The sequence below is a fragment of the Garra rufa genome, chromosome 7, assembly GCF_049309525.1.
Source record: "Garra rufa chromosome 7, GarRuf1.0, whole genome shotgun sequence".
Classification (NCBI taxonomy): Eukaryota; Metazoa; Chordata; class Actinopteri; order Cypriniformes; family Cyprinidae; genus Garra; species Garra rufa.
Genome location: NC_133367.1, coordinates 5,231,525 through 5,243,935, shown reverse-complemented (window position 1 = coordinate 5,243,935; position 12,411 = coordinate 5,231,525). Strand labels below are relative to the sequence as shown.

The 12,411-nt window shown below is 33.6% G+C and overlaps 1 protein-coding gene and 1 pseudogene across 1 annotated transcript; both read left to right on the top strand.

Annotated features, from left to right (window-relative positions):
• LOC141338677 (uncharacterized) overlaps window positions 1-12,411 on the top strand; it is an 83,272-nt pseudogene that overhangs the window by 41,826 nt on the left and 29,035 nt on the right.
• LOC141338818 (ribonuclease inhibitor-like) lies at window positions 782-3,802 on the top strand. Its single transcript, XM_073844435.1, has 4 exons — window positions 782-810; window positions 2,099-2,272; window positions 2,435-2,596; window positions 3,173-3,802. Exons 1-4 carry the CDS (start codon window positions 782-784, stop codon window positions 3,246-3,248), a joined length of 441 nt encoding a protein of 146 aa, XP_073700536.1. The 3' UTR covers window positions 3,249-3,802.

Sequence of the window (12,411 nt, the reverse complement as noted above, 5' to 3'; positions counted from 1 at the left end):
GCCTTGGAATTGTAACTTGTATCCTTAAATGCTCCTCTCTCAGTTTGTTCATTCATGTTATAATACATTTCTGGGATTTTGCTTGTATATTAGTGACTGTATAGCATTTACTCATGATGTATCAGGAATCTGATTTGTTGTCTTTTATCTTTCTGTCTTCAGTCTGCGTGATTGCAGTATTACAGAGAAACAGTGTCTCATCCTGACTTCAGCTCTGAAATCAAACCCATCACACCTGAGAGAACTGAACCTGAGCTGGAATAAACTAGGAGACTCTGGAGTGAAAAACCTCAGTGATCTACTGATGAACCCACAATTCAAGCTGGAGAAACTAGAGTTAGTATCATTATACTTTACAACAGTTACAGTCAGATTAAAGTTTACTGTTTAGCTTCAAACAACTAGACCCAACTTACATTGTTTATACTGTAGCAGTGTCTTCTGGCCTTTGTAGTTGTGCACATTTGAAATTAGTTGTGTAAGTAGTAAATAATTTCAAAGTATTTGAAGCAATGTACTGATCAAGGGTGTTTACTCAGAGGAGGCAGTGTCTGCTCAAAAACTGGATGAGAAAATAATCAATATTACAAAAATAAAATGACCCAAAATTTACTAAATATGATATTAAAAGTATACAAATCTTTTGTTTTTATAAAGTAACACTGTCCAACAGTGACAGCCGCAGGTAAAGTTACAGCAGAGGTTTGCCTCCCTTTAGCCCATTGACTTTTAACAGAAACCCAATAGTATGCTGTGGGGTTTTAGTGGGGGGTAGTTAAAAATGAATGGGGGAAAGTCACATGAGAGAAGGCAATGCCTACATTGTGCTATAATTGGATGTGATCAGTTATGATTGGTTTGTGCAATAATAAATCTCGCCTCTTGTTTTTGTGTGAGCTGTCGGCCTGAATGAAGAAAATTATGGCATTAGATATCACTGCTTTGTGTCACGTCAAAATAAAACTTTAAATGGCCGGAAAACTTGATGTCTGCCCTGTTGACCTACAGAAATATAAGACTTGAATTTGCTGCTACAATATACAAAAAATATTTAAAAAAAAAAAAAAAAAAAAAAGAAATCATGAAATAAAGTTGTATGTTTCATAATGTAAGACAGTAACCCATCACATATGAAACTGATGATACTTTTATTAACAGAGCTCATGTCACAAACACAACACTCACATCAACATAACTCCTGTGTTCACAGCAAACAGACAATGAGAGAGTGAAGAAGGGCCTTATGTTCTTAAAGAGCAGACACTTTTAGACTGCAGCATGTTAGAATCAACAAATTAAGTTGCATTTTTATCCAGATCATTAATCACAATGATCTACAGCTACTGTAGCTCTTCAATAAGATGATCATCATAGATCTAATTCATTGTCTTTCTCTTTCTGTCTTCAGTCTGTGTGATTGCAGTATTACAGAGAAACAGTGTCTCATCCTGACTTCAGCTCTGAAATCAAACCCATCACACCTGAGAGAACTGAGCCTGAGCTGGAATAAACTAGGATACTCTGGAGTGAAAAACCTCAGTGATCTACTGATGAACCCACAATTCAAGCTGGAGAAACTAGAGTTAGTATCATTATATTGTACAGCAGTTACAGTCAGATTAAAGTTTACCGTTTAGATTAAGACAACAGATGCAAGTCACATCATTTCATAGTGCTGCATCTTGTTTTTTCCATCTGAAGAAAGATTCAGCAATGCTATTAGGTAAATGGTTTGTATGTCTATTAGTAGAAAGAGACTAAACTTGCTGAAATATGAAAAATCTTGATTTGAAAAAAGACAGCAGTGAAAGAATAAAAACAAGTGTAATACACGACTGTAGATGACTCTCACTTTGTTATATTTATACTAGACTAATGGTACTTTTCCTTAAATCTTTGATTCAAAATGTGTATTTAGAGATGCACTCTAAAATAATTTAAAATAATCCTATATATTAATCTACATTAATAAAATGCATCTGTTGAGTGTGGACAAATACAGACTTGGTTTTTTCCCTCATATCCACAAATACTCCTGTCTTGGTTTGTTTCATATCATTAAGTTTCAGTTTATTGCTCTTTCTCTTTCTGTCTTCAGTCTTATTTATTGCAGTATTACAGAGAAACAGTGTCTCATCCTGACTTCAGCTCTGAAATCAAACCCATCACACCTGAGAGAACTGAACCTGAGCATGAATCAAATAACAAACACAGGAGTGAATCACATATGTGACGTACTGAAGGATTCACACTGTAAACTGGAGAGATTGAGGTCAGTAACATTCACATACAAGAATCAAAATGCTTAGATACTTTAACAGATTAAACTAAAACACTTTATACTCAGTATCTCATGATGAGTCTGAGTCTAAATTCTAAACATTAATGATTTGTTGGTAAGGTGATCTCTCTTCTTCTCTTTGTCTCTTTCTAGTCTTTATGACTGTGGCATTACAGATGTTTCTTCTTTAACTCAGTCTTTGACAAACACAAAAGCACTGCAGTTTCTAAAAGAGCTTGATCTGAGTGATAATATGATTGGAGACTCAAAGCAGCGGCTCATTGATGTGCTACGAGACTCAAACTGTAAACTGAGGTGAGTAAACTTCACTTTGTGATATTAAAGACATCTTCAATTACCTCTGATATGTGGACAAATATTTGTGAAAAGAGTTGATCAAATTCAGTCATCAAGCTTTATTGCGCCAAAAGGTTGGTGTCAGAATTAAATGTAGAGTTGATCAAAATGTTTAACACAATACCTGCATTATTAATTACATCAGTAATAGTGAATCATTTTAGATTTGGCCGGATTGTGGTTTTTCCTTTGTGACTGTGTTTGCAGACTGTGCTTTGACTTTGACAAGAAACACGTCACATTACTTCACACTTACTTTATTTTCACTTATTTACTGAGACCAATACAAATGTTGAAACTAGAGAGAAAAGGGCTTTAACTAGTGGAACATTTCACTGTGTTTTGTTTGTTTGTTTTAAGGCAAAATCTTTTTTATTGGTTCCTTGTTGTTTATTATGTATGGTGTACATTCATTAGCATGTTCAATGGATTTAAAACACAATATTGTTTTAGAAATACCTATGCAAGATCATGCAAATGTAACTTTTTAACTGATTTTTGTTTTCTCTTTCTCTCTTCTGTTCCACATTACAGTGTAGCTGGAGATCCATTGACAAGAGTCCCTGAGCGACTTCAATCACCAAAAGATGATAAATACTGTATGTCATAGTTTGAAATCATGATGAGAGGAGCAGGAAACATCAGGTGAGGATCCTCAGAAGGGCTTCAATACTGTGTCTATGAGGAGAAAGAAATCAATGTTATAGTGCAAATGTGTAAAGTCTCAGTCTTTTCAATAAAGTAATGCAGCTTATGTTTTAGAAACAAGTGGTATTGCATAATTAATGTAGCTTTAGCGTTCAAGCAAATTGTTTTGTTTTATTTAAAGGTGAAACAGAGGGGGAAGAAGCTCAGATGAGTCTGTCTGACTCTTCAGTTTAAAGGCTACAAATGTAATCATAATGTGATTGTCAAGTGCAGCACTTAAATGTGTCAAAAGCAAGTCTATAATGAGAAATGACCATATTACTTTCAACATTTACTTGATCTCTCTTACATTTTATACACATTGCTATTCAATTTAATTTGAGAATAAGTTAGTTATGTGTCTGCATTGAACTGACTGACAGCTTCAGTGATTATAAATGTTGTGCTCTTTACTTGCTGTCTGTGTGATAAATATTTGTGATTGGAATAAAAATGACAGAAGTTTCTTTTTTATTAGACTGTGCCTTTTCCTACATACATTATTTTTTAATGTTATAATAGCGCTGCTGGTTATTGTGGTAGTTTATTATATTTTAAGATTTAAAATTTTGTGATAAAATCTTTTACTCCCTATACAAGTATAAAAAGCAAAAATGATCTGTATTCTATATATGCAGTATATATTTTTGAAACTGGCAATTGAACAATTAATTTACTGCATATTTAAACAATATGAACCTGCATAAAGAGCTGTATAGTGTGAAACATATAGTGCACCTATCATTTTTAAAAAGAAAATAAATAATACTAATAATTTGACACATCTTAATCTTGAAAACATGTCCAGTTTTATTTAACATATAGTGCTCAAATTTGCATCAAGGAAATGTCATGATTGTCATAATTAAATGGTTCTGAATACCACAAAGACAGTCATGAATTTTCACAACTTCATGAACAGTCCGACATGACCAAACAACAAGGCCCCAAGTGAGTTCAACCGAACTTCTGATCAAAAAAGGACAACAGTTCAGCTCCAGATGCTGTCCCATATTGAAAAGAACAAAGAGGACAATACATTAGATACTTTACAAAACAATGATACAATCAGTTACAGACAGAGGGATGACAGATGCAGTCAAAGACCGATAGAGAGTTAAAAAGATCAATATGATTTTTAATGCTCTTTAAAAAAGACCTTGTATGCTCATCAAGGCTGCATTTATTCAAACAAAAATACAGGAAAAAACTGTAATAGTGTGAAATATTATAATTTAAAATAGTTTTTCTATTTTACTTTCACATATAAATGATTTCTGTGATGCAAAGCTGAATGTTCAGCATCATTACACCAGTGTTGCATGATCTTTCAGAGATCCTTCTCATTTATTATCAATATACTGATTTATTGTCAATGTTGACAATACTTGTGATACGTTTTCAGGATTCTTGGATGAATAAGTTTAAAATATAATCTTATCTAAGAAATAAAGTCTTCACAACCACTTTCAATTTAACACATACTTGTTGGATAAAAGTACCAAAAAAAAAAGAATCCTGAAAAAAGTATCACAGGTTCAAAAAAAATAAGCAGCACAACTGTTTCTTATATTGATAATAAATCATCATATTACAATGTTTTCTAAAGGATCATGTGACACTAATGAGAAGACTAGAGTAATGATGCTTTGAATTAAAACATTTATCACATTTTGAAGTAAATTAAAATAGAAAAAAATATTTTAAATTGTAATAATATTTCAAAACATAAGCTTGTTTTCTATGTTTTTGATCAATTAAAAGCCTTGACGAGCAGAAGAGACTGCCGTTCAAAAGTTTGGGATCAGTAAGATTTTTTGTCTTTGAAAGAAGTGTAAATAATAAAATAATATAATGAAAGGAAAAGGGAGATCTTTGTGTGTAATTCCGATGAAAATCCTTGACTTCGCAAAGAAGAGTGGCAACTTAGGTTCACTTCAACCGGTTTCTTCTGTACTATTTGTCCTGTCGTTTTAGATGCCACTTTTCCTTTCCACTTCTTTGTTCCTCTCTCAGAATAAATACAAAACAGTCAGGAAGCAGACAATATGTAAATTCAAATGTTTAGCTTTTGAGACATCTGAATCCTTCTCCCAAAAAAAAAAAAATCGTCTTTCTTCTGGAGTTGAGAAACAGCTTCTAACATATCTACATGTAAATGCAGGTACTCAGATTGTAAGAATTCAACTACCTTTAAAGGAACTCCAAAACTCTGTCTATCTCCTCCAGATTTAATATGTAATATGCTGCGAACAGGCCAGACAGGAAGACAAAAAGTGAATTAGCAAATTACCAAAGGTCCTCACACATCTCGCTGCTTACGTTAACCGCTTTAACAGCACTGTTCAGAGTTAACGGGACACACACATCCTCCGTAAGTTTAAAGAAGGGCATTTACCATTGGGTGATTTTTGTAAACAGGAGTCAAAATGGTTTTGAACCCAAGTTTTACACGTTTTATTTTTGATCTGTTTTGCAAGTTTGTTATAAGTGATACAATGATCTTGTTTATGGCATGTGATACTGCTTTATTGGCGATAGATAATATATATATATATATATATTTGAAAATATTTTATTTGGTAAATACCATATACAAAGAAAATACATGTCTATTGTACTGAATTTAAGACCTCTGTGAAGTTGGCACCCCATAAAAAGAAATAATGACCAAAACTATGCTATTCGTTTGTGCTACGTTTGTGCTGATTTGTGCCGCAAAAATGAACGTTTGTGCTGGTTTGTTGTTTAAGATATTAAACATTATTTTTTTGACCGAATGACGTCACTTTCCACCCCATGTCGTCCAAATCTTTCCAAACCGGTGCCGTTCGTTTGTGCTCGATTTGTGCCCGTTTGTGCCGTTAAAACAAACCTGGTATCTCCGAGCCCTTCTTAAATAAAATGGGGGAAAATACTTGTTTGGGACTTTTACGTAACTCTCCACCCCATATCGTCTAAATCTAGCCAAAAGGTGCCATTCGTTTGTGCTCGATTTGTGCCCGTTTGTGCCGCTAAAATAAACATTGCATCTAATTCTCTTCCTTAGAAATAAACAAGCAGGGTGTTTTATAGCATATTTTACACGGAGCTCCTGCAGATTTACACTGCACTTACAGTGTATAAATAATATTATGAGATTAATAATAATAATAAAAAAGAAATTAGAACAGAAACATGAAATTACAGAAAAAAAATACAATGTCACTTTTGAATGTGAAACTAAATTGCCAATAAATGACAGCATGCTCCTGTTTTAATGAGTGAGTCGTAAGTCATTTATTCAATGGAGGTATTAAACACGGCTGATTCAATCTGGAAGGAAGAACTGTTTTTATGAATGGGTCAGTGAATTACAAATAGAACCGGTTTGTAGTCCAAATCGCCTCAACCTGGTGCTTCTACAGTACTTCTATACTCTTTGATATTATGTCGTGGCCACGAGATATTAATTCGTGGGAACTACATCCTTATGTCGTGAGACGATAGATGCAACGATGAGGGAACGACATGCATTTCTCGAGGCCACGAGTTAAGTACATAAACAAACCTGCGTGACCATAGTACCCCGATTAGATAGGTTTATTCATATTTTATGCCTGTAGCTGTCCTATAACTATTCACTGTTTTAGAAGAGAGTTTTAAATTCAGTTGAGGTATCTGACATAATATGACATAACATTGATCTTTTATATGAAGTCATTAGAGCCATAGACTATAATATGTTGTTTTTAGATAAATTGCTCAGAGGGGTTTGACCAACCAGTTGGACAGAGGTTATTTATCTGTACAAATCATCCAAGCACCCAATTTCTAGCCATTTCTAACATACATTTGTGTAACATTGCTAAATATTATTAAACTGGAAAGAAATTTAAGAGCCATCTTTGATTGTCAAAAGAATACCAGGTTCAGTTTCCTCTCGGCCAATTTAAATTTCATGAAGTATTTTCATCAGTCAGTTGTGGACGTCTGATTGGTTAAAACAGTGCTTTCAAAGTACTTTGCATAGAGATGCATGTGTGCATTCACAGAAAAGAACTAAATACAGTCATGAAAGAGAGACAGTATGTAACAGATGGGTCAGTTTTGTGCTTTTTGTGTGCTCAAGGGAGATGATCAACACAGAGGGAGCGTGAGTTTAGAGGGAGGAGACTTCAAAGAATCCCGAGAACATCTGGTCTCCTGGGAAAGTGTTAGCCTTGGCCTTCAGATAAGTTTTATCATTAGCTTAAAACAAACTGGTTACAAACTTCTGAGATGACGAGTAACGAACCATTATTTCTCGACACTATAATGATGTGCCTGATCAACTTGGTTCTCTCTCTCACTTGGAGGTTGTCTTAAATGCACGTAAATTTAAAGTATAAAAGATGGGACTTTTGTCGGCGCAGTGGAAGCTCAGTCGTGAGATTGGCATTTCTCGGACATACGTATAGGTCTTCTACTGTGACTGCGATGGGTTCCCCAGTCTTTGAGAGTGGAGATGATGGCACGTCTCTGAGCTGTAAATATGGTCTTTATTTTCCTATTTTGCTTGGGGTTCAGCATATAACTATCCAGCTTTGTCTATCCTTTTATGCTTTTACTTGTTGATAATTGATATCATCATTATTGCCTGATTAGTATGGTGTACGGACCTTTTATTGGCGCCTCCTCTTGTCGATACACACCACACTTGTCTCACGTTGAGTTTTGATTACAATCAGAAACCATACTATAACAAATTCTTACATAGTTTATATTTGTATGTGTTTGTATCTTAATTGTATGTGTTTTCTCTATATGTGGCTAGGTATATTAATCCACATCCACACTCATCAAGAAATATTTTTTTAGATTCTAATTTTTACTAAATGATATTGGATCTTAAATCAATTCAATCAATGAACAGAACATTGTAGCGCACATTTACCTCAGAAAAAAAAACATTCGGTGACCAAAAAATGTTAGTCAGCTTGAAAAATAGAGGAGCTCTAGAGAGGAGCATTTTGTTAAATATGTGCACCATATAAAGATATTGATTGTACGTTCTATTCTTGTATATAATTTTATATTTTGATATGAATTATGTAGCCTGACTGTGCATTTTGTATTATGTTTAGTTTTTTTAATAATGCAAGTGTTTCACTTGTAGTGGGTTTACTCTTTAATAGAGTAGATAGTTTTTACATGTAAGCTGTTGTTGTTCAGGAAGAGGCTGTGACACTTAAGAGAAATTGACATTTATATTTCACTTTTGCTTTTAAACCAACTTCCTGGTGTATTTTATTGGTATTATGTTTTTATTACAGTATGTTAATGCTAATATTATGTTTTTAATGTAATATTTTAATTGTGGAGTTGATAAAACATTGGATCATTCTCACTACATAAACTTTGGATGTGACTTAATATTTTTTTATGTAGATCATTGTACCTTATTTTGTGAAAATGTGTCAACATGATCATAATTTGGTGTAGCCATTGTCTGCTTTCACTTCACATGATTTATTTATATTGTAACCTTTTTTAACTTTAATTTCAGGTCTAATGGAGGAGGAACAACTTCATGTCAAAACTGGAGAAAAAACTCGCCCACAGACTGAATGTATTTCTTTACTGAAAAGAAGAGACAAGAAAGGTTTCACCTGCACTCAGTGTGGAAAGAGTTTGATGAGCAAGAAGAGTCTCAACATTCACATGAGGATCCACACTGGAGAGAAGCCCTTCACATGTGATCAGTGCGGGAAGAGTTTCACACATTCATCAAACCTTAAGAGACACATGAACATCCACACTGGAGAGAAACTGTTTGAATGTGATCAATGTGGCAAGACATTTTTGTGGGCTGTATGCCTGAAGAGTCACCTGAAAGTTCATTCAGAGGAGAAACCACATTCTTGTTCTTTATGTGGAAAGAGTTTTTCACATCTGCAGAATTTAAAAGTTCATCAGAAGATACACACTGGTGTGAGAAATCACATGTGCTTTGAGTGTGAGAGGACTTTTGTTACAGCTGAACATCTGAAACAGCACCAGAGGATCCACACTGGAGAGAAACCTTACAAGTGTTCACACTGCGACAAGAGATTCAGTCACTTAGGAAACCTGAAATCACATGAGAGGATCCACACTGGAGAGAAACCATATGAGTGTTCACACTGCGGCAAGAGATTCAGTCGGTTAGAAACCATAAAAACACATGAGAGGATCCACACTGGAGAGAAACCGTATCACTGCACTGAATGTGGGAAGAGTTTCCGTCATTCATCCGCTTTCCGTTGGCACATAAGAAACGTACACCATAAGTAGATCATAGATCCAGCACTTTCTAAGTCTAATGTTTCAACCTTACCAAGCATGGCATTACACAACACAGAGTAATAAAATCTGTCCTAACCTGCCAGAGTGAGTGACAGGACAAAGAAACATCATCTCAAGTTTTTATAAAGTATAAATTTCATCTTCAGGAGCAGCAGTTTCATCTGAGATTCAAATCAACTCACAGAACAATATGTGACCCTGGACCACAAAACCAGTCATAAGTGTAAATTTGTCGAAATTGAGATTCTTACGTCATCTGAAAGCTTTGTAAATAAGCTTTCCATTGATATATTGTTTGTTAAAATAGGACAATGTTTGTCTGAGATACAACTATTTGAAAACCAGGAATCTGAGGGTGAAAAAAAATCTAAATATTGAGAAAATCGCCTTAAAAATTCTCCAAATTAAGTTCTTAGCAATGCATATTACTAATCAAAAATCAAGTTTTTATATATTTATGGTAGAAAATGTACAAAATATCTTAATGGAACATGATCTTTACTTAATATGCGAATGATTTTTGGCATTAAAGAAAAGTCGATAATTTCGACCCATACAATGTATTTTTGGCTATTGCTACAAATATACCCGTGCTACTTAAGACTGGTTTTGTGGTCCAGGGTCACATATCTAAAGTTTTTATATACCTTTTTTTTTTTACATTTCTGTAAAAAATGCTTTATCATTTATAATTTATCTCCAGTTTATTTCAAAATGTTTTTCAAATGCAAATGTATATTGTGTTTACAGGTTTCAAAATGTCCTTTAAGCTGAAAAAGAGGCTGATTTGTTTTCGTTTCATCTTCACTGTTGTTTTTTAAACAAGTTATTCTTCCACTTAGTCTGTTTTACAAAATGCATATAGATAGATAAGATGTGCTGTCATGTAGGATTGCATCTGATCACGCACGTGCACAGGTAGGGCTCAATGCCCTTTTTGTAATTACACTCCGAAGTGGCCTTTTTTGGGGGGAGTTTTTTTTTTTTATAAATCAATGCTATTGGTAACCCTTTACATCTGTTTGTCTTTTTAACAAAATTAAAGGTGAGGGCTCCTGCAGGTCCTTAAAAACTCCTCAGTTTAGTTGTATCAAATTTAAGGTCATAAAAAGAAAAATGAGATGGTAAATGCTTTTCCATAATTAAATGTTTTAAATGCTTAATAAAATATTTTCACTGCACACCTGACTCTCAGTCTGTCTGCATCAGAAACTGATTTACCAATATTTAGTTTCATACGTTGTTTTGTATATATTTTGCCATTTTAAATCTACTTTGGCGCGTTTTTGATGATCCACCGTTGGTTTCGCCCGCCTCGCGGTAATGACGTCATCACTCGCGTGCGCTTTAGTGGCGTTTTCTGAGGCGAGCAGTTTACGATATTTATTGTAAAAAACACTTTATACCTTTAATTTAATCGAAATTTTTCACGGGATCTGAATTGTTTTTATCCTCTCAGTGCTATTTGTGCAGCTACTAACACTTATAGGTATCTAAAGAAGGCTTTGAAGGTAAGAGGGAACTATTTTGTTGTTAGGAATGTAGTTATTGGAAAAACGAAGTATATTCAGGTTAATATGGACAATACATAATCTCTGATAAAGATAGTTGTCAATATCTTTTATATCTGTGGTATTTTTTTCTGTATCATTTGAGGAATAGAGCACTTTCAGCATATATTCTGACTCAAACAATCAGTTTTTACCAGCAAACACTCAGAATAAAGTGAGATGATCTGCTGCTGATCCTGAATGGCTTGTTTAATGAGTGTTTATAGTCTGAGGCTCATCAATATTAATAGAGCTGCTGAAAATCCTCTGTTTCATGATAATAGCTCCTGTTTTCACCTCATCTATGGTGCCGATCTCCTGTTATCTGTCAGTTAAAGTTTATTTCATTCTTATAGTCAGACCTAAACTATACAGTCACTATTATGATATCTACAAGACACATGTCCTAACAGCATTTTTTTCATTAGCCTGTGTTAAACTATGTTTAATATTAAACACAAAACTAAATAATAATAATAATACATTTTATTTCTAATGCGGCTTTCTTACACTCAAGGAACTACAACACTATAAAACAATAAAAGAAACAACACTACTCATAATAGCAGCCACAATGACAACACAATTACAACAATGTTCAAAAAATGGATTCAATTATGGGAACAATGATTTTTGTGAGTTACATAACTGTGCATTTATTTATTTATTTTTTAATTACTTTGTTCTTGTTCTTAACATTTCAATATTTGACTTTTTTGATCATGGCATTTGATCCTGAATTTTTCTATTTGCTATATTTCATTGCCCATATGTTAATGAGAGGGCAGATAAATGTAGAATTGAAATAGAAATAGAAAGAGATGCATGTGTGAATTAATATAAAAATCAGATAATTTACTGTAGATAGCAGATAAACATCAATGCTTATTGGTATAAAAGCAAACTTACATTTTGGCATATCTACTTTTGCAGTATTTTGGATCAAATAAATATTTGGTGAGCAGATATTGAGAGAGATTTTTGACTGGTAGTGTATTAATGGAGAAATTTGAATAAGAATGAAAATATAAGGTATTTTAAATACAACAAATATATATTTACAAAAAGATAAATAATGCTGTATAATAAAATGAATGAATGTTAAAACTGGTATAATTTTAGATTTACCATCAACGTGCACAACTAATTATAACTATAGCATACCGTTGGTTACTCTTAAATAAAACCTTTTTTTTTTGTAAAACTTAAGACTGGTAGTGTATCTCTTGC